Source organism: Ictalurus punctatus, chromosome 28, assembly GCF_001660625.3.
Source record: "Ictalurus punctatus breed USDA103 chromosome 28, Coco_2.0, whole genome shotgun sequence".
NCBI classification, from domain to species: domain Eukaryota; kingdom Metazoa; phylum Chordata; class Actinopteri; order Siluriformes; family Ictaluridae; genus Ictalurus; species Ictalurus punctatus.
In genome coordinates, this window is record NC_030443.2 from 18,430,267 (window position 1) to 18,453,457 (window position 23,191).

General features: G+C 44.2%; 1 protein-coding gene across 1 annotated transcript in view; it reads right to left on the minus strand.

The window, feature by feature from the left end:
- brinp1 (bone morphogenetic protein/retinoic acid inducible neural-specific 1) overlaps positions 1 to 23,191 on the minus strand; it is a 120,776-nt gene that overhangs the window by 21,249 nt on the left and 76,336 nt on the right. Inside the window, exon 5 of the mRNA XM_017459414.3 lies at positions 15,941 to 16,046. Coding sequence (XP_017314903.1) covers positions 15,941 to 16,046 — 106 coding nt within the window. The remainder of the gene's footprint in view (positions 1 to 15,940; positions 16,047 to 23,191) is intronic.

Sequence of the window (23,191 nt, forward strand, 5' to 3'; positions counted from 1 at the left end):
GTGAGCCGCGATGCTAAAACGCTATAAAAATCAAATCTTCACAGCAAAATGAACTTTTTAGCCTCCGCTTTAAACCTGTTTCACGTCTTTGCTATCGAATCATCTCTCTCGTAATATTCCGCCCTGTCGTGTCACCGACTTTTCTTTTCTTTTCTTTTCTTTTCTTTAAACTTCTTGGAATTACATTGAGGTACGTGTTCGCTTTTTTTTTTTTTATTATTATTATTATTTATTTATAATTTTTTTTAAAATTTAGCATCCATAAGGGATGCAAACTTTGCAAATTAGCTCTGTATATACACAATCGAATAAAGATTTAGCAATAACGCAGACGTCTGGACCACGTGCGTGCTATTGTTCGCCCCGGGAACTAGTGGAAACTTTCGCGGTATTGTTAACTCAGCAGCTTTCGAGGTAAATGGCGTTTTCTCATAACGCAGCCCTGTAATTTGCATATTCGTTAATTTTACCGACAGAAGAGCGAGGAGGCTAATGTTATGTTCGGCGATCGAGTTTGCTCCTTTATTTAGTTCTTCTTTGCACACACACACACACACACACACACACACACACACACACGCTTCTCTGCTGTGCTTCGGTGCTGATGTGAAAAAAGCCGGAGGTGCTACGAGTGTGTTAGAGCTGATTCATATCAGACCACAAAGAGCTGGATGGCACCAGTGTGAGTCTCTCTCTTTCTCTCTCTTTCTCTCTCTCTCTCTCTTTCTCTCTCCCCATCTCTGAGCCAGTATTCATTTAGCATGATGTCTTCCTGGGCCTGAGACTTTAATGTGATTTGTGGATGAATCCAGATGGCGAGATTACGGATGAGTGCAGCTCGGCGGCGGTGGCAGCGGTGCCAACGGCCCCGAGTTCACAATAACAGCTCTCACTCCTCTTCGCTTCCTCGTTCTCTCCCTCGTTCTCTCCGTTACGCTGCCACGGCACTGCCGCTAGTCCGACTAATCACATCCAGAGCGGGGTTTCACCTCTCGCACTCACCCTCTCTGTGGCTGTCTCCTGCTGAAGTCACGCTCTCAAACGGTTTCGTTATTTCTTGGCTGTAATGAGGACAGATTAACATTATCCCTCGTTCTCACCACGTCGCGAGTGCTGTCACTCTCAGACTTAAAACCGGCCCGTCTTATTAACTATTTTTTTGTTTGTTTGTTTGTTTGTTTGTTTTTTTGAACATCGGGGTCTTTAAGTGAGAAATGTTTGTGCGCACTATGAAATAATTAACGGCTATAAGACCGGGGAGGAAATCAGAAGGAGAGTACTCACGGTGACGAAGCATACGTAAAAAAACATAGGCCAAAAGTATGTGCACCCCTGGCCGTCACACCCGTATGTGATTATTCCCCACACACACACACACACACACACACACAGTATGAGTGTGATGGTCAGGTGTGCACCGATTTTTAGCCACGGAGTGTATTTAATCTTCCGGGTTTGAACAGGATACCTGACGTCCTTGTTAAATAAATAATAAATCGATAGATCAAATACATAGATATTTCGCTTCATATTCATGTACATATACATAGATATTTCATCAAGGAGGAAAGAAAGAAATGAAAGGAATACTGGTGCTCAAACCATTCCTGAAAAGGAATGTTTTTGTTTTTTTTTTGTTGTTGCTGTTTTTTTTCAAATATGTACGTGTATGCAAAAAAAAAAAAAAATAAAATAAATTCAACGTGCAAATGCATTCATCATTCGTATACTGTACACGATGCTATAAAAATGAATTAATTCAATTATTACTCGTACGTAGGTGACGTCTAATCAGGGTCTAGTGTCCTGCATAACAAACTCTTTGAAGAAAATAAAAAAGTTTGGCTTTCAGGGGGACCTTCAGTATTCCCTTGTAGATTTTTTATTTATTTATTTATTTTTGGTTTCTGTTGTTGTGTTTCTTTTCTAGAAGCTTAGAAATGAAAAGTTTCATGTTAGAAGTTAAAGTTCCATGTACAGTAGAACGCTGGAACTAAATACAAGATATATATATATATATATATATATATATATCTTGCTATCTTGCTCATGTCTTGCTATCTTTCATTCACATTGTCTTCATTTCTTTCTTCAACTATTTTCCTTTCGCTTTATCTGCTTCTCCTCCACTCCTTAACCTTCATTTTCTCTCGTTCTTCCTCCTTCGACTTCTCTCTCTCTCTCTCTCTCTCTCTCTCTCTCTCTCTCTCTCTCTCTCTTTCTCTCTCTCTCTCTTTCGCCATCGCCTAGATCACACGCGACATTATCTCACGCCCTCTCGCTGCTTTCACACGTTCTGGAAGAGCAGAAAACTAAACAGCTGCCAAGATCTCATAAACACAGCATACCCATGCTGAATCTCGGAAGCCGATTTCACTCGAGTCTCGTAATGGCTCGTTCTCTGGGGAGGGAGAACGCGGCGAGCGACGAGCGGCGCAAAGACGGAGACGGCGCTGTTCTGTTCTGTATGACGGCTGTAATAACAGCAGGACGAATCACGCTCGCGGACGTCCGCACCGAGGGATTTCTTCAGACGTTAGGCGTAATGTCGTTCCTGCGCGGTTCCTTGGTGAGCGGTGCCAACGAATCAGAAGAGTTAATGGACTAAAAACTGCAGAATCTCAAACAGGGAGCTGCTGTTCGGGAGTATCGGACTCTTCGAGTGTCAATCTGCAAAAGAATGACCGTCAACCACAATGACTGCATTTACAATTCTCCAAAATGATCCAAAAACGCTTTTTTTAAACCTTAAAAGCATAAGTGACAGAAAAGTGTTTTGTTTTTTTTCTCCCTGAGTTCTTTTTTTTTTATTTTTTTATTTTTTTATTTTTATGCGACCTTTTTGGGATGTATTTATCGCTCTCAGACACGGGTACAGATCCGGTAAATAAAGTGCGCTGCTATCATTAGTATTATAGCTTAATTAACATTAGAACTACTGAGAACCTCTAAGGAGAACGCCTAGTAATTTCCTGAAAGAAAATAATAATAATAATAATAATAATAATAATAATAATAATAATAAACATTTTCCCAGAAATCATTCATTCTCCTAAAGAGTGAGGTGACTGTTTATAGCCTGGTAACATTTCAGAACATTAAATGTAAGTATAAATGGATAAAAAGTGTTTATTAATGAATAAATTTTTTTTTCCATCCATCTTCTGTACCGCTTCATCCTTCTTCAGGGTCACGGGGAACCTGGAGTCTATCCCAGGGAGCATGGGGCACGAGGCGGGGTACACCCTGGACAGGGTGCCAATCCATCGCAGGGCACAATCACATACACACTCACACACCCATTCATACACTACGGACACTTTGGACACGCCGATCAGACTATCATGCATGTCTTTGGACTGGGGGAGGAAACCGGAGTACCCGGAGGAAACCCCCGCAGCACGGGGAGAACATGCAAACTCCACACACACAGGGCCACGGTGGGAATCTGACCCCCGACGCTGGAGGCGTGAGGCGAACGTGCTAACTGCTAAGCTAATGCTGTTATAGGAAAATAATCAAGTGGACACACTGTAGTACCTCCATTAATCCATCACACCACACTGTCGCTGATTATTTCCCTAAAATACAGTGACACGGAGTGTTCCGTATTCCTCTCATACACACGGTTTATAGTTCTATTCGATGTTGTGCATGAACAGCTATAAGAAGTCGTTCCATCACCAGCATCTCTTTTATATTTTTCCATAACGGCGTTCGACTCGCCAGCGCTCAGCTCCATGCAGCACGATGTTTATTTCTCCTCTAAAAACACCCACGTCGACACGCCGCATGTCTTTTTTATTAGCTGATCGGTCCAATTAGCGTGCTGGAACTCGTAAAACAATCCAATCAAACACGCGGCTCAGTTGTGCTCGAGAACCTGGATCGGGTACTCTGACTGTAGGCATATCGATTCCTGTTTGGATGGTTGCCACGCCAAGTGAAAACAAATCTATTTATATATTACTTTTTCAACACGTCAGCCAACTTCCACAGCGCAGTGGCAATAAGTGCGGCAATTACACGACCTCCGAACAGGACGCCGTTATTATCAGAGCGCTGTGATGTGCACTCGGTTTGACGTGTTTTTTTTTTTTTTAAAAGCGGTGGTCTCTTCAGCGTCGTAAAAAAAAAAAAAAAAAAAAGATGTATATTGAAAAATATCGATCGATTCATGAAATCATTTACAGGGTAATTTTATTGCCGTACTGCCGTATGATACCATCAATCACAATAACGCGAGTGTATTCGAATTCACACACACGCAAAAAAGAGGGCAAAGTGATACAGCGAGGAGGAAATTGTATATTACCCTCATCAATCGTGCAGGCGCAGTCACATCGCCGAGCGTTTTCACACCGAACGATCTCGCATCTTATCGACGACGTCTTTCTACTTTCGCGTAACGCGGACGTAATGTCGAGAGTTCGTTCCTGTCAGATGAAAGCGGGCGAAGCGTAACCACGGGCTGAGGGCGGGTCGAGATCACACGCCATTTGTCCGGCGTTCAGCCTCGCTGGTGATGTTTCGACGGCACGGACGCGACCGACGCCGCAGACAGCTCGTCTGACTCTCAACCTGTAATTTGGTGCACCGTGTAATTTCTTCCCTACCAATTTTAGACAGCGGACCTCGTGATTACCGGCCCCATCGACGTGTGCAATTTTTGGTCTCCTTCTTCGCCCCGGCTAATTGTCCTCACTGTTGAATATCGCTGGATAATTTCCTCCTGCCCGTGCGCAGGATACGAGCAGACAATGCGAGCATAATGGCGCATTTCACAGGACGTCAGCAGTCCTATGAACATCTGGACTATCAGAATGGATCTAATACTCGTAGAGAGCTTTACGTGGTGCCGTCGTAGGAAAACGCACACGTCCAACAGTGAAGACGTGTGAAAGACGCGGCACGGCGTGCTATCAGGGGAAGTATTAAGGTAGTTACATATGAAGTGGAGTTACTGTTTCCATGACAACATTGATCATTTTCCGATAAAAAACAGCACGCTTTATTCCTTTCCTCTTATTCCACAGCAATTTGCCGGTTGTTTTTAAGTTAAAGGACGTCATACTTTTTAAAGGGGTCATGACATATTTTATTTTATTTTGTCATCTTCGCTGAGGTGTAAACAAAATAAAAACACACAAAATCGAGCGATTTATGACCCTTTTCCCGCCTTGTCTCTGATTGGCTAACATCTTTGCCTGTGAATTAATCGTGCCATAACATGTGCGGAAGTGTTTTCGGCGACCGAGCGCCGGTGGGCGGGGCCAGCGGTGCGACGATGTAAAAGTAGGCGTCGATGTCTCGCTGTAGGGGCAGTCATACGCAAATGTGTCCGCCCGTGTGACGTCACAAATCTCGCCACGCCCAAACGAGCCATTTTTGGAGCGCGGTTAAATAAATGCTCTTTGTACCGAGGAGGACGGATTAAGCTCTGAAACGTGTAGGACGTTTTTAATGGTGCAAAACACCGTGTGAAAAGATCGAATAAAATTAGATTTCCGCCCCTCCCCGCCCCCCGTTTATACGTAGAAACGATAGCGTGGTTGAACAAGCCCGTTCATATGCAACTGTAATTTGCAGCTTCATTGAAAATGAATTACGGCCTCCTGACCAATCAGAATCCGGAATCCAACGTGACTGAACATCCCAAAACCATGCCATAGGGGTGGACGGTTTCCGTAGCATCGATTTCTCATATCGTTCCACCTTTAAACCCAGTGGAAAGTTCCATCATAAATAAACGTGTACAAGCAGATATGTCGCGCTGTCACAAACACCGTCTAAAGCGAAAAAAAGAAAGAAAAAAAAAACCCACCAAATCGATAGAAAGAAAATAGAAAAAACGAGCAGGGCCCGAGCTCGCGGGGAAAGAGGGTCGGCAATGTGGGCTAGCGGCTGATTTATCGGCCCGCTGGTCCAAGCAGAAACACACTCCAGATTGACCAACTCCAATCGGGAGCCGACCCCCAGGTCACGCAGGAGAGATTTCATCAGCTAGCTGGGCGCCAGGCATCCCGGAGAATTGAACCGAATCACGCTGGCATCAATCTTCTAAATGATACGGCATTACGGAGGTGGCTGTGCCCAGCCGCCGAGCTTTTTCACTCAGAGCGATTCCTCACGACTCGACTCGGATGTGAGACTCGGCGTCGACGTCGCATGGCGTTAAACAGAGCGAGATCGAGCCGTAGACACCCCGAGATTGCGATCACGGTCGTCGTGTCTGTCCGAAAAAGCCACATTCGTCTCAGAGCCTCTGCCGACGTGCTGGTTTGCGATGAGAAAGCTTGAGGGTGCTTTCACGATGAGTGCAGCGTGCAGTCTGTTCGAACGGAACCCCGGTGTGCTCTCCGTCTCGTGATTAGACATCTCTATATAGAGCAGATCTGAGTGCAGCCATTAATGTCCACTTCAGAACCCACCAAACATTCGTCCATTTTCTATATAGCGCTTATCCTACACAGGGTCACGGGGGAACCTGGCGCCTATCCAAAGGAGCTCGGGGCACGAGGCGGGACACACACACTCACACACGCATTCACACACACTACAGACAAATTAGAGATGCCAATCAGCCTACAAGGCATGTTTTGGCCTGGAGGAGAAAACCGGAGGCAGGAATCGAACCCCTAACCCCAGAGATGCGAGGCAAACATGCTAACAACTTAGCCAACGCTAACCCGGACCCAAAGCCAAACTGAATCAAATCCATAAGGCAAACTGTTTTGGCCATAATATGATGAAAATGCAATATGCGATGACATCATCTAGCCAAGATTTGGTTTATAGTTTCATTACACGTTTTTTTTTTTTTTCTTTTTTTTCTTTTCACCTTTTAATATCTCACGCGTCGGCTCGAAACGATTGCTCCTCATAACTTCATTTCCCGAATTTATCGCTGACAGCCCCCGACGCGCATACGTCTTAATTGATTTGTTTTGTTCCTGTTTGTTTGTTTACTTGTCCCCCCCACCCCACCCCCCCCGTTATTTGAAGGCGACAGAGAGGGAAAGAGGGAGAGTGTGATGATGGGTATGTAATCCATCAAACCGCAGATGAATTGCCTGTGGGGCTGTTTAATTTATTTTCTCTCCACCACTTTGAAAACTGTTGGCTCAGGCTATTCGAACATATTCATAAATCTTACCGGATAGGCTCATGACTCACGGAAGAAGAGAAAAGGAGAGAGAATACGGGTGGAGGGGAGAGACAGGGGGCGACGGAACGCTGGAAAATGTATCTGCTTTTGTTTTTCCTCCCTAATTTATCGACGCCAGAGCTGATGTGACGACGGACTCGGGGTGGGGCGGTGGGGGTGGGGGGGTGTTGGCTTCAAAAACGACGAGAAACACAGCCAACCTTTGCGGTTCTGCTGAGTTTCCATCAGGAATTAGATTGAGATCTATTTACAAGGAAAAAAAAGATCTATTTTATAAGACACAGCAGCCCGCTCTGCAGATGGCTGAACTTTAATTTGAGTTGCAGAAGCACTCCGGTTGCCAGGTATTAATACCGAGTCTGACAGATTCAGATTCCGCTGTCCGGGAGATGAGGGATTCCATACCGTCATGCTTGATAACTTTCACAACAACAACAATGTAAAAACAAAAAACAAACAAACAAAAAAACTTATATTCTAATTGAACTGGCTTGATGATGTTATGATAATATAATTTTGGTTAAATAATGTCTATGTATGTACCTAAACACTCAGAACTCAGAACGTCCATACACGTTCAAACTGTCCTCTATACCAAAGTCAAATTTAATTCACTTAGCCTGTGTGAAATGGATGAAATTTAATTCAGTGGATTGCGGAGATTTGCTTCACGTAATCTTTGCTACTTATCTAAAGCCGCTTATCCCAACGAGAGTTCGGAATCATGGCTGCTTATGTTAAACAAGTTAACCAATCAAATAGATGTCTATTGAGGGATAGTGACTCTCCGGGATCACGGAGAGCAAAACGTGAACCGACGTGGCTGGACACTGAGGGTTTAATCATCATTTCTGACCTTATTATTTATTCGTACTATATTTGTGACCGACTTCAGACTCGTGGTACGGAATTTAGCTAAATCGGTGCCGGGACCCGTCTGGAACACTAACGCCTTTGAGTGAGTACGAGCTTTATCCTAGATCTTTGAGATCTTTGTAGCCATCATTCCTTCATTCCTAGGAATGACATCATTCCTCAGCTTGAGCCCTTGAAAAAGTGTCTTATGGGATACCAAGGACTTACTTCCGTCTATACGTTTAATTTCAGCTCTCGGGGTCCGTTTCCACTATTGTCGATGTTTCCTTGTGTCTGCAGTCTAACAGTAACGAGATATTTCCCTCGTCCATGGTACCATTTCTCCTAGAAGAGCTCGTAAAGCTCGCGAACAGAGCTCCGGGAAATCGTGCGCCGTCGAAGTACATTCCTCCGTCGTTTTATGCTCCGCGTGCTATATTTACACGAGAAAAGCATTTACTCGTTTATTTCTCGCTCTGAACTGCACGAACCAGACATGACGCGGCTTTAATAGGTGTCTTCCCTCGATGTCATTCTATTTGTTTATTTATTTATTTATTTATCCTGCCTCAGCGTTTCAGTCTAAATCCGGCCGAGAGAAACGCTATACCGTTCCGTGCCCTTTTGTTGCATTATCGTTTACTGTTATCAGCGCTTCCCAGGCCTAAAGATAACAAAGCCTTGCCAAAAAAGAGCGACTCTTTGAAAAGTGAGAGAGAAAAGGGACTCTTGTATTCTCCTGTCACCAGAAATACCTAGATGAAAGCTTCTGCATGCACTGGCTTTTCTGATTTATGTCACTGGCGGCAGCACAGCCTTTCCCTCCTGTCGAAATCTCCAGAAAGAACGTTTGGTGTGCCGACTCATGGCGATTAAAAGGTTGCAACTTGTTTGACCTTTTGAAATCCCTCAAAAAAACTCAAAATGACAGCATTGGGGTTTTTTTTTTTTATTATTTTTTTTTTTTTACTTTAAACGGCACTCCAGGACGCCGTGCTTTTATCCCACTGCTTTCGTTCCTCGCCATTTTGCAAAACAGAGATTCACCTGAAACGACGTAGGTCCAACCGAATTAAATGAATGCTCGAGAGGAGGAAGCAAACGACAGACTTTTGGTCCAAACGGCACGGAGAAAACGTATCTCGTCTCCCTGGCGACATCTGGCAAGATTTCGCATGGCCATCTACCTCTGCTGATTTCCTGCAGGTCTGCAAGGCACGTCTCCATTAGCGTGTCGGAACGTTCTTCGGCTCTTGCGCTCCGATCGAGGTTCGGAGCTAAGGTTCTTTCCCGTGACGGCCAGAGGATCGCCATCGGGCCGCTGAGGAAGCCCATTAACCTTGACCTGTTGTGCTTGATGATTAGATTGGATTCTGCTCGTAGGTCACTCTGGAAAGAAAGCGTCTGCCGAATCAATAAAGCTAAACTTGCAATCGAACCGGCGGGATGATTATTACAGATCTCCCTCCTTGGACTAATCGGGGAACTCTATTGCCCTACATTTGCAGGTTCCTCGTGAGCCCGATCAAGAAAAAAACACGGCAGATCACCGGTTGAGAAGGAAAATAAAAGACGGAAAAACCCGCACAAGAGACAGCAGACTGACACTGGACGTCCAGCAGAATCCTCCTAGAGATACGGGACATCTGGGATTCAGCCAGCGCCTTTGACTCCTCAGGGTTAATAATGATCTCTCAGGCTCGTCTCTATTCCCCCTTCACGTTGACCTTGCTATGGCTGCAACGTTTCAGACTGCCATCTCTCCGAGCCGTGCTGTTTTCTCTGCTATCTTGAATGGCGGCCATGCTGGGAAGCCTGTCGCACAACTCAGTCTTTGTCAGGGGAGGTCAGTGATGGAGGTTAAAGAGCAGGGTACAATATGGGCTGAATAAAGTTGGCAGAGCAGACTCCGCTGTGATTGTGGACAAAACCGCGCCGTTTACGTCACGCAACAACAGAAGGTCGCTCGGCTTCAGCTAAGCTTCAGAATGGCTTCCATATATCAGGGTCTGTTCATGTTACGACAGTCTCGGGACGGTTCGTAGGTTTGTACCGAGAAACTTAAAGCATAAACTGCTGTCCTGAAGATGTCGGGAAACGAAAACGTCAAAGATTTTAAATGATTTGCAGAAGGCAAGGAAGACATCCTATTGCCATACGTGCTAGGAAGACAACTTATAGTCCCAGACGAGTTTTATTATTAGGTCTGGTGTTAGTCACGACGCAGAAATGTCCTGGGTACTCACCACTAGCATGTTGGCCTGAAGGCCATCCTGTTCTGGCTCAACTCCAGAGTAAAATCAGAACTTCGTCTGGTTTCTGAAAATCCCTACCGAGAAGCTGATAGACACAATCTGGCAACACCGGCGCGACGATAAGCACGCAGACCTACAATGACATCACGATGCAGTAAAGCAACATGTATTAAAACGAAATGAAAAGGAAATCCGTCGCCAGGTAATTTGTCCGACCGCGTGCTGCCATACATGATGCTGAGGCTGATTTTATTGCGTCTGGAAATGGAAATTTGTGCCATTATCTCTGTTTGCTGATTGTCTCGAGGCAAAGTCATTCAACTCTGTGAAAGAGACCCATCCGCAGATAAAAAGCACACCTAATATCTCGACTTCACACAGCAGACTGTTACAGGACTGGATTGACACCGATCGTGAATTTGAATCCGCATCCAGCGGGGATAAGAATCGAGAGGGATCAATCCTGGTCTACTCATGTAATAGCCAAATTACTGTGAGATTATAACCACAGGGTTTGCTGATGATTTTTTTTTTTTTTCGTCCGTCTTCAAGGAAATCTGTTTGTAGCATATTGGTTTGACATTAAAAAAAAAAACCCTCAAAGTACGTCCCAGTGTGTTTTCTTATTTTTGTTATAGCACAGCAATGTGGCAATAATATATATATACACGATATGGCCAAAAGTATGTGGAAACCTGACCATCGTAACTACAGGTGCTTGCTGAACATCTTTGATATAGAGCTGGCCTCACGTTTGCTGCTAAAAGGCTTTCAACTAGATTTTGGGGCGTGGCTGTGGGGATTTGTGTTCATGCAGCTACAAGAGCGTTAGTGATGTTGAGGTCAGGCGCTGATGTTGTGATGCTCCAGTTCCGGATCGTTCTGAGGTGAAGGTGTTCAGTGGGGTTGAGGTCAGGCGCTGATGTTGTGATGGTAAGGAGACTCCAGTTCCAGATCGTTCCCAGGTGAAGGTGTTCAGTGGGGTTGAGGTCAGGCGCTGATGTTGTGATGGTAAGGAGACTCCAGTTCCGGATCGTTCCCAGGTGAAGGTGTTCAGTGGGGTTGAGGTTCACTCGAGTATTCACTCGAGTTCTTCCACCTTCTTCCAACCTTCACACCCCACGTCTTCATCCAGCTTGTTATATCCATTCATAGCTACCTGTAATGTTGTGGAAGGCTTGCGAAACAAGTTCCCGTTCTCACAGCTATAAACAGCAGTCTCCTCACCGGCCTTTCTTTTTCTCTCTCTCGCTCTCTCTCTGAAGTTACTAAGACAGGTCAAAACTCGGAAAACTTGACGTTACAGCTTTACCTCTGAGTGTTCCAAAGCGCTGACGCTGGAGACTCCTTCCACGAATGTTAAATAAACATCTCAGTACAGAAAACCTCACCATATCAGAGACTACACAACATTCGAAATGTGTTTCTGCGGAGAATCCGCTGTACAAGTCCGTGCGAATGAGCTGTTGGGAACGGAGGGTACCGAACTCTCATTGCCCGTCTCTCGGATAGAACCCACAAAGATACGCTCACAGCGTGAATTCGTTTTTTTAAAAGGACGCCGGCGAGACAACGTCTTTCTTAAAGTGAGCCAGTGGGATAAAAACACGGTTAGTCTTATCACTCTCAGAAAAACAAGGGTACCAAATTGCACCCGTTGCTCGGGAAAATGAACGTAGAGCCCATATAGAATGTCTATAAGGCACATACCAGGTTCAAAAGATTCACTTTCACATACACATATCGTTACGGTACGATGATACAATTTAGAGAGGTGAAGAAATGCAAATGAATATGCAAATGTACACGGCGAGCGAGCACATTTCGGATATTCATTAAAGACCTCTAGGAAACTGGGTGGAAATGCGGACGAACCACAGACTTCAGACGTCAGCGCTCGGCTCCGCCCGCGGCTAAACGTCACCGCGTGAACTCGAAGGCGATTTTATTCATGGCTGCGATGATTCTTCTCACCGTGACCTTTTGTAATTTGTTATTAAATACAGACAAAACAGTCTAGTGCCTAATGGGAGGTGACGGAAGCATCGTTTTCCCTCGGATCGCCGTGATCGCTCGTCTGTTTCTCCGTTAAATCTCATTGTGTCAATCAGACCTCCCGGCTCAGCTAAGAACACTTAATAAATGTTGCGACTCGCTAAAATAAGCCGCGCCGCAGCTCGCGCGTGTCGCTGACTCCCCGCAAAATGTCAGGTCTATTTTCTGAAATGTCAGACTTTTTTTCTGTGGTGTTCTCCATTCACCATCTGCCTTTTTTTTTTTCTTCTTCTTCTATTTTTCTCCCCTTGTCACGTGAGGAGCGTGTGTGTTTGCGTTACGGCACTAAAACAGCGATCTGTCAGGAGCCGGCGTGGTGTTCGCTAAGCTGCGCTACGGCTCTGTCGTGGGGTCTGAGGCGCGGAGGTGAGTAAGAACACGACCGGATGATAGCGGGGGAAAGATGGAGGGTCAGATGCGCTCGCTAGCAATGATGCAATCGTGACACTCGGGTCCGTCGTAGGAGTGAAAAGTATCTTGTATTTGGTTAAATCCCTATAAGAGACCCAGGCGTCAAGTTAGCATCATCGCATGCTAGGTTTATAGCGCGATGTAAAATGGCATTCAGCAAACGCAGGGAGTTTTCGCCCGGAATGAAATCGCTCTGCGGTCCGTTTCGATTCCCCGTCCGACCGTCCGAGTTCCCCGGTGCTGAGAAGATGGCAGCCATTTTCTCGTTATTTGTTTATCTTCCTGTTCACAGGTCATCATAAGCCTTCTCTCCAGCATCCGTTCTCATCGTTAAACTCCGCGTACGTATAAACAATTTGCATTACTTTTATGACGCGCCAGATGGCTAATCCATATAACCACAGACATGTCCTGTCATCGCTTGTTTATAATGCTTTAAAGGAAGCTTAATGACCGAGAGCATCAAAGGCTATTCTCTCCAGCTGTTACATCGCTGGAGGGAGAAGAAAAAAAAAAAGAGATCTTTCAGAGAGGAAGAAAGAAAAAGACGTGAAGGACAGATGAAAGATGGACCGAGTTGCAACCGATAACAACATTGTCCACGATGCTACGAAATGAAATATTCATCACAGCTACTCAGCAGTCGTGGTTCTGGAGAAGCAGCGAGAGGTAGAGCGCCTTTGAACGCTTTGATAAGAACTCAAACTTACACATTATTCTGTGTAAAAATAAATAAATAAATAAATAAATAAATAAATAAATGAATACCGGTGTCGTTTCCAGTACTGGAATCTCCTACTCCGCGAATACATCCCTAAATCTACATGTCCGTGCTTCTACCAACAACATCGCGCTAGACCAGTTCATTTTTTAATGAGGATTACGTAAGGAAGATTAAGATTATACCACGACGGTTACAGTGATCTCCTTAATAACGAACAACACATCATACTTTTTCAAACGAATCATTTACGGTTGCATCCATGACACAAGTTAGTTCCTGTTCTCGCTTATGTTATAGCAGCTATAAACATTCGTTCCCTCTGCGGTCTTGATTCTCTCTCTCTCTCTCTCTCCTATTGCAAGGAACTCGGGGCACAAGGTAGTGGACACCCTGGACGGGGTGCCAACCCATCGATTTGGAAATACACCACATGTCTTTGGGCTGGAGGAGGAAACCGGAGTACCCGGAGGAAACCACCGGAATACAGGGGGAACATGCAAACTCCACGAACACAAGGCAGAGGACCCCGAATATGAAACCCCAACCCCGGAGGCGCGAGCGAAATGTGCTCACCATTAAGCCACCGTTCTCCCAATTAAATTATGTATTTTTATTTTTTTTACAAAATTTTAAAAATAAAAAGAAAGAAGAAAAACTGATTTTTAATTGATTTTCCTTACTTACCCTGATATATAACTACACGAGGGAATGTTTCCTGCCAGATATAGCTTTCTTACCCAATTTCCCTTCACCCGATGTTTGGATTACATTCCGCTTTCTCCCTCACCTTGCGCAGAAGTGTTCGACGAATATACATGATCACAAAATGCCCTTTTTTTCATTTATTTTTAAAGCGCTTGAATCAAAAAAGCAGCGAATCGAAATGGCAGACAGCTGCTTTTACCAGCAAACGCGGCGCTTCTGCAGGTGAAGCTGAATGCGAAGCTCCTACCTATAATTTCCCCTAGCTACTGTAGCCGAAGTACACAATCTGCAGATGGCTCTGCTTTATCACGGACACTAGACAGCAATTTGATATCCAGGCGCGTCGACATCGAGCCGGCAGATGCGCACAAATATCATCTTAAATACCTGAGCCCGTGAGCCGAAGAAAGTTGCGAGTGTGTTTGACAGACAATGTCATTATCCAAATCCGTACAGACATAGCAATCTCTTCAGGATGAATTCGTGTGTCTGGGGCGTAGCTGAATGGCAAGGAAAACATTTCTCTTTCACAGACGTTCTGTAAAAACCCGAGCGCCGAGACCTGCGCAGACGGAGCTGAAAGCAATATGAGCCGGGGCTAAAATTGCAGATGTGACTGTCTTTCATCTCTTTTCTCTCTCTCTCTCTCTCTCTCTCTCTCTCTGACAGACAGCAGATGTACAAGTGGTTGATAAATCGAGCAAGAACACAATTACAGCATCCTGGCCTGATGAGGCGCTTTTTCCTCCTATACTGCGCCTTTGTGCTGTTCTACTGTAGCGTTTTTATTTCATTTTATTTTTATTCGTGAAAAATGAGTGTGCAGCTAAACGGCCAAAATCGCATCAGTTCTTAACTATGTGATACGCTTGTTTGTTTGTTTTTTGTCAAGATAGTGCTCGATAAATACAAGGCGGACAAATTTATTGGACTCTGAGGAAAAACTGGCGGCTCCATTTCGTTCACGATGGGCGTGGCCTCTTCTATCGGGACTCTCCTATCGTTCCATCCACAGGGTACGAGGGTTGCTGTGCAGCTAGACGCTAAGGCTAATCAAAAGCTATACATAGTATACAGTTTAACTCCAAAGTCTGATTTCTTTTAGCTAGTAGCCTCAGTAAACACGCTAATACGCTTACTCACTCGCTAGCATTCGCTGTTGTTGTTGTTTTTTTTCTGATGTAGTCTTAAGTAGTCTCATTTGTTATTGAGAATTACATTACAGTAGCTTGTAAACACAAAGACAAAGCGACTAAACTCGTCAGAGGGACATCTGCGTCATTTTTCATGCGTCTTTCGTTAGCAACAAGCTAGCCAGCTAACATGAACGATCACGATGTATTTACTTCCTCACGACAGCGGACTATATGGTCAGTGTTGATATGTATTTAACCGAATAATGACGTGAAAATGACCGCTGCCTGTCGATGAGCAGCCATGCTGACATGACGTCACGTGCTCAACTTGGGCTCGAGGAAACCTTTTTTACTTCCCGAGTACAGATTTCCATGTTGAGGCGGCATTTTCTGAGGCATCGCGGTGCGTCACGCTAGCATAAAGTGCAAACGTAGCTACATAGCAAGTAAAAACTTTTATTTTGTCAATAAGGACTTGTTTTTTTTCTTTTTCCTTTTCCTGGTCGATAAGTGTATTAGTAAAAAAAAAAAAAAACCTCTTGAGCCAGACGTGAAATCTGCTCATCCCAGGCCCAGATTGTGTTTTAATTCCTTAACAAGAACCCGAGTGAGGATGAAGGTTTAGACTTACCTTGCAGGTGTAGTTTGCTCTCAGGACTCTGCAGCAGCACCGAGCTCACCGAGTCCAGGTTATCGTAGGTGCTGCAGCCGAGAGGACCGGTTCTCGTCTCCGTCACCTGCGACGAAGCAAAATCGGCGTGTAAAGTGACCGACAAGCTATATAAAACATTCTAAAAGGAGTACCGCTAAACAGAAGTGAGTCACGCAGCATACACGAGCACGTGAGCGACGCCAATGCTCATGGATATGAACGTGGGAGTCGTAGAGACGCGTCTCCACTTTAAAACCTCGCCGTCCACATCTGCATTTTTATGGAGACGGTGTGAGGGTGTACCTTCCTTACGGCTCTGGAGAGCTTTCGAAACACTTTAACATTCAGGCGGGCCCCATCACCGGCTACAAAGCCTCCTTTCCCTTTTAAGAACCTTTTAAGGATTTTTATTTCTGCTTATAAAAAAAAGAAGAAGAAGAAGAAGAAGAAGAGGGTGAAGTGCTCATGGCTTTTTCTTCAAACAGCTTGACTTGCCCACTACTTCCCGGAGAAAGTTAGAAGCGTTCCGCCAACCAAACTTTTAGTCAGCCTAATTAGACAATTCAAACCTCCCTTTAGCATTTGAGCATGAGGTAGGGATCTTGACACTGTGTCTTTTTTACCGCCTCCTTAATTAACGGCTGACCGTCGGCCGGTCCAGACTGATTCCTCTCGTCTCGGAGGAGGACTGTTAAAGTCTACGGGAAAGACCGAGCCAAAAAAGCTTGACATTTATCAAAGTTTAATGCTCTTTCTTTCTGTATTTCCCCAGAGCTAATCCCTGTCAGAGCACAGCAGAAGCACCTCTGTTTAAAATTAAGAGCGCTCAGCCATTAAACAAAGTCCTCTATTAAAGTTCTTATCGTACTATCTGTCATTCACCGAATAAAACAGGACGCAAAAATGAATTAATTTGTTTGTACTTTATCGTCCTTGAGATATTGCTACAGTTTACAGAATAAAGATTGAGATGAGGTTGGGAATTGAAGCATAATGTTAAACACGACACGATTATGCTAATACCAAAGGCATGGTATGTATTATGTATTAGAGGGCGAACAATCGATGTGTTTTGACGATCAATCGGCACCGACAACTGCGCTCAACGGCAAAAATCCACACCGATGCCGGTCGCGTCTGGCGCGGGAGCGGCTGAGAAGCGTGAGCTGTCATTATACAGTACGAGAGCGGCCTCTAGAGGCGAAATAAAAAATATCACTGGCAAATTTTGCTGTGTTATTTGAAGCGTTTTCGATTCCTTTTCCATGTCTCTGTTTTTATTTTGTTATTCGGTGCGCTGCTTTTTGGTTCAGTTTGGTTGTATATCTTACTCACCGTAATAATTATTAATAGTTCGTATATATTCATATTTGTATATTTATTTTAAAAAGTGCCGTACATTTTCACGATACAGTCAGTACTGTTAATTTTTGTAATAAAGCTCAGCGATGTTTTATTTTCAGAGTTATGTTTTCATTCGGTATCGATTCAATCGTTCGATTAATCGGTCGACCTCTAGTACGTATAGATTATGTACGGTATGTTTGCGAACTATATAAATACTATAGACTTTAAATAAGCGTATGTTTATATACAAAGGGGAAAACAAACAAGGAGAAATTGTTAAATAATTAGAATTAAAATACAAGAAAGTGATCTCCTGGGATTTTCACGCACAGCAGTCTGTAGAGTTTACGCAGAAAGGTGTGCAGCAGGCCGAAACAACCTGCTGATGAGAGAGATCCGAGGAGATCGATCAGACTGGTCTGAGTTGACAGGAAGTCTATATATCGTAACTCAAATAATCACTCTTTACAAACGTGGTGAGCAGGAAAGCATCTCGGAACACACCATGTATCAGACCTCGAGGTGGACGGATCAGGTTCCTCTCCCGTCAGCCGCGGACGGGAGTCTGAGGTTATCATGGGCTCGGACTCACTCAGACTGGACAGGTGAAGACCGGAAAACGACCGGGTGATATTCTTCGACTGTCCAGTGTGCGTGAGTGGCAGCTCAAACCAACTGGCCATTTTCCTCCGACCGGTCTTATCAACAAGGCGTTTCCATCCACAGATCTGTCACTCGTGCAGTGCTTTTTTTGTTGGGGGAGGTTTTTCTCGCACCGTTCTGAGTAAACTCCAAAGAACGCTGTGTGTGAAAATCCGCTCAAATCGGCCCATCTGGTACCAACATCCGTGCCACGAACAAAGTCAAAGAGATCACGCTTCCCAACCCCCCCCCGTCCGTTGTGAACATTACCCAAAGCTCTTGACATGATTGGCTGATTAGATACAGTTACTGCAGGAATGTGTAGGTGTAAAGATGTACCTAATAAACTTGATGGCGAGTGCAGCAGTCTTTTGAAAAGCTCTCTGTGGTTGTATGAGTTTTATAAACCTAATAAAATGAGGGAAAGCACTAGAAGGCAGACGCGACTCGCCGTGCACGTCTGATGCGATCGAGCGGATCAAACCGACGCTTTTTAACGGTGTAGCTTTTGTCTCTCGCGGTATTAACGGCGCGGTCGAGCTTTTGCGGTCGGGGCGCTGAAAGGTCCGAGGAGTGAAAATCATCCTCAAGAAGACGAAGCTTTAATTCGTCACATATACTTCACAGCACAGTAAAAGTCTTTTCGTTTTTTCCGCATATCGCAGTTTGTTAGGAAGCTAGGGTCGGAGCAGAGAGGGTAAAGGGCCTTGCTCAAGGGCCCAAAAGTGGCCCTAAGCATTGAGCAGCAGTTCTAAAATACTAACGTTCAAACAGGAACTGTGTGGATGACTAGCTTATTATTTATCTTACATACAACTTCGGAAATGATTTATTTTTTTTTTCCCCCCACAGGTCTCATGCTTGAAAGAACGCAAATAGGTCATGTTGAACACAAAACATTTGGAGGTGAAAATGGGACTTTTCTCTCTCTCTCTCTCTTTTTTTTTTTTTTTTTTCTTCTTCCCCGAGCTCAATTATGGCTTTTATCGGAGAATAAGCTCGGAAAATATTATGAATCACGATTCTGAAAGCTCTTCTGTGAAAAAAAAACCTTTTCATTACATCTACAAGACATGTTACGTGCTGCAAAATGGGTTTAATCTTTTAAGCCCGAGGCCTCCGGAGGATGCTGGACAAACGGGGACGCATGCTAAATGTTCGGTCTGGTTATACGACAAAAAAAAAAAAAAAAATATGAGTGCTTGGAAAAGAAAAAAAAAAAAAAAAAAAGAAATCAATGGAGATTTAGGCGATTAGGATTTCAGGCAGAAAATAAGCCTCAATAATAACGGAGATAAGCGAGAATGTCATAAGAAGAAGAAGAAGAAAGAAAACATAAATGTACGACATGATCGTATTTCCCGGTATTTTTCTGCACTCGGTTTATAAGATTCGGTCTCGGAGTTTCCGATCAATTGAAAGCCTGTCGAAATTAATCAGGTGAAAACGGTCCGAGCCGAACATTTCCTCTAACTGTCAGCGTACGATCAACATGTCTTCTAACCGCAAATACCACGTCCGTTACAGGACGCTGTATAATAAAAAAATAATTAAAGGAAATTTAAAAAAACGTCTTTTTCATTCAAGCAGGAAGTCCTGTCCTGTCCGTCTGCTCGTTGAAAGCTTTATAATTGCAGCGAGTCTCACGTTCCGGATTCTTCCGAATGACACACTCGTGATGTCTTCTTCTCCTGCTGAGGACCGTCACATTCATAGCCAGCAGCTTCTTATCAAATAGGCGGCAGAGGGAAAGATTTGAGGCTTTTTGGCAGCTGGGGAGAATAAATTGGAGTTGGAGGAATGTAAGGCGAAGTCGTGTCATCATGGGACCGCCGCGATTCCTTATTACGCCCCGTCACCTGGTGCCCTCCTAATGAAATTCTATTTTAGGCACTTTTGAAAGTAAAGGCACATGAACCCTGGTGTCCCGCATGCGCGATTCGGTCTCCGGGGGTGTGTTTTGTAAAAAAGAAAGAAAAAAAAATTATTTAAAAGAGTTACTGTGTGATCTGTGGCTCAGACTTCATTTATATTCATTCCTATTCTTTTTTCAGCTACTTTGATGTTTGGTTGTTGTTGTTTTTTTTGGCTTTCACCGCTTTTAACACAATCACATCTTTATCATGCAAGGCGTATGATCTGCGCAGTCCCAATGCACCAAAGCGGCGCTGTGTACCATATACGCTTTCAGGCTAGCGTAGATTAGCATGCGCCTCGGCGTCTACGTTCGACGCCATCCGGTTCCTTTGTGTGGTTATGAAAATGGCAGGGCTGTTTGTGGGCCAAAAGGTGCATCGTATTAGTTCTGTCTTCTGAACTAAATCTGTTCACAAAAAATCCCTGAACTTCTGGGAAAGCAGATATCAGTCGCACCGTTGAGATTTCAAGTAGAGGCACAAAAATCCCCCTTTTATCACTATATTGCATATTGCGCTGCTGGGTGCAACGTACAGTAAGTCTCTTGCCCTGAGAACACTGGGCGTGGGGTTGGACTACACCTTGGATATGACCCCGGTCCATCTCAGGACAATACACACACATTTTCACAAATTCCCCCACTTAATATTAACCCTAATATTCCCAAGTGTTTTTATTTTCTCCTCACCTTTCTAATTCGTGTTAGGAGGTTGGGGTCAGAGCGCATGATATAGCGCCCCCTGGAGCAGAGAGGGTTAAGGGCCTTGCTCAAGGGCCCAACAGTGGCACCTTGGCACTGCTGGGGCTTCAACCCCCGACCTTCTGATCAGTAACTCAGAGCCTTAACCACCAAGCCACCACTGCCCCTACAACCAGGAAGAACCTGCAAAAACCCCACATAACTCCACAGAAACCTCAGCTCAGGATTGTGAACCAGTGACCCCTGGAGCCGTGAGGTGAGAACGCTACTTGCTGCTCCGCTGTGCCACCATTTTAAAAGACCCCCTTCCCCGACCACTCCCTTTATTTATTTAACAGCTCTGTCCTACATAAATGAACATATACACAAGGGGATGTTGATCTAAGATACACCGACGACATCCTTCCATCCGTTTCTTTAAGTGGATTACCGGATGGTACAAGGTACAAATTTCCCCAGATATCGCTCCGGGTCTGTCGGTTTTGTGTGTGTACTTTGTATTTTTTTTTTAAATAATATCTATGCTCTATCCCTTGTCTTACACTCGGACTCCACGTAGCTTCTTGTACGTTTAATGCCGTGGAGGCTCGATAGTACTGTATATCCCAGTGTACACGTTGATATGGATGGGATGGCTTGACTTTTTTAAAAAAATTAAATAAATAAAAAATCGACTTTCTTTGATTATTCATGAATGTGGCTTTGATCAGAGGGAGACGAAAAAGAAATACGTTTTTACTCTTTGATAACGCATATCGAGTTTCATATCGGACTTCAAATTTACACACATTTCAAAGAACCGGGGGATGAAGTACAGCTTCAAACTTTTTCTCTGAACTCGGCAGGTTGTCTAGTTAATGGTGCTGTTCCATCCGAAGCGCTTTCCCGTTTCTCTCGTCGTGTTCCATCGAAACAGTCGCGTGTAACGTTAAAGGACATGAATTTTACTTTCTTTAAAGCGAGAATCGTTGCGGCAAATCCGCCTAATCCGAGTGTTCCTCCTGGGCGATTCTTCAGCCTGGAGCGGAATCAATAAGCGCTGCTTGAAAACTGTTTGGTCTGAAGACAGTTTTGTCCCAAAGATCTCCAAAGCGAAAAAATAAATAAACGAATAAATAAATAAATCAGACAACACCCCTGAGTGGTTTTCATAGCATAGTTCATTTTTGAATTATGCTTTTCCGAAAAGGTTGATAGCTCTTTTGTGGATTAGAGGGAAAAGATCTTAGAATCTCTGAAACATTCTAGCTGCTCAACTTGACCTTGGGGACCTCTTTATCTCCTCTCTCTCTACCATTCTCTCTCTCTCTTTCCTAGTTCCATTTCATGGAAACAGTGGTGAGGACCATTATCGGATATCTCTGAATCAAGAGCTGTTGGAACAAATCCTCCTGATCCATGAGTTCCTTTTCAGCAATCCCTCACCCTGGAGATAAATCCAATAACTTCTGCTTCGTTTGTTCGTCAAACGAGTTTGGTGCAAGTGTGTTCCGTGGTCCATACGGTGATGGTTACTTCAGTGATGTCATCTGAAGGTTGATGGATCTTTGAGAGCTTGGAAAGAAAGTACTGAGCTTTAGGATCTGCAAGAGACTACCACTGATGAAGCATGTCTTTGTCTCTCTGTTTTCTTTCTTTTTTTACATGAAAACAATTGTATCTATCATAATTGGACCCTGCAAATCAAGAGATGCAGAAAATTATCTATCGATCCAAGTGTTCCTCTTCGGCGATCCTACTTTTCCTTCAAAACCTCTTAGTGTAGAAGATAAATAATAATCTGGCCCAAATCCAAAGAAGGCAATATGTTCAAATCCAAAACGGAGCGACTACTTTATGGGGCAGTTCGTCCTCAGATAATGTTGACGAAGGTTCATGCACCTTTGGAGACTTCATGGGAAAGATTTGAACTTTTGTAAGTGGTTAAGTGGCGGATCAAACAGGGTGCTTTAACTTTTCAACAGCACATCAAATATCCCTTTCTTTTCTTTCACGCCATTCGTTTTTGCATTTCACTGATCCGAGTGTTCCTTTTCAGCGATCCTTCACCTGGGGGAGAAGTCAATATTGTTTTCTTTTAAACTCTTTTGGTACAGGTGGCCAAAGCCATGGTTGGCTCAACCTCAAATGATGTTGATTGAAGGTTCTTGGGAAAGACCAGAGCTTTAGTTTCTCCGAGCAATGAGAAATGATCAAATAAAGTTCTCGGGTGACTTAACAAAACATTTCCAACACGTCTCTTTCTTCTTGATTCTTTACGGTATCGGCGGACCTTGGCAATCGAGTGACGTTACAGAAAACAGATATTCCTCTTCGGCAGTCCTTGAAACTTTTGGCCATATAGTATGCATTGCTAGTGACATTTCATGGAAACAGTGCTGTGTACCATTAACGGATGCCTCTGAATCGAGAGCTTCAGAAGCGTATCCCCTGATCCGAGCATCCCCCTCCAGAAATTCTTCAATAACAAATAAATATGCTTTCGAAACAGATCCCGAAGCATCCCGAAAGCCAGCCCAAACAGTACTCAATGTCCAGAACTCAAGCGTCAATGGCTCCTTCCTTGCGCAGTTCATCTTTGAATGAACGGTTCTATCCCAAGGTTGTTGGATCTTCAGAGGACC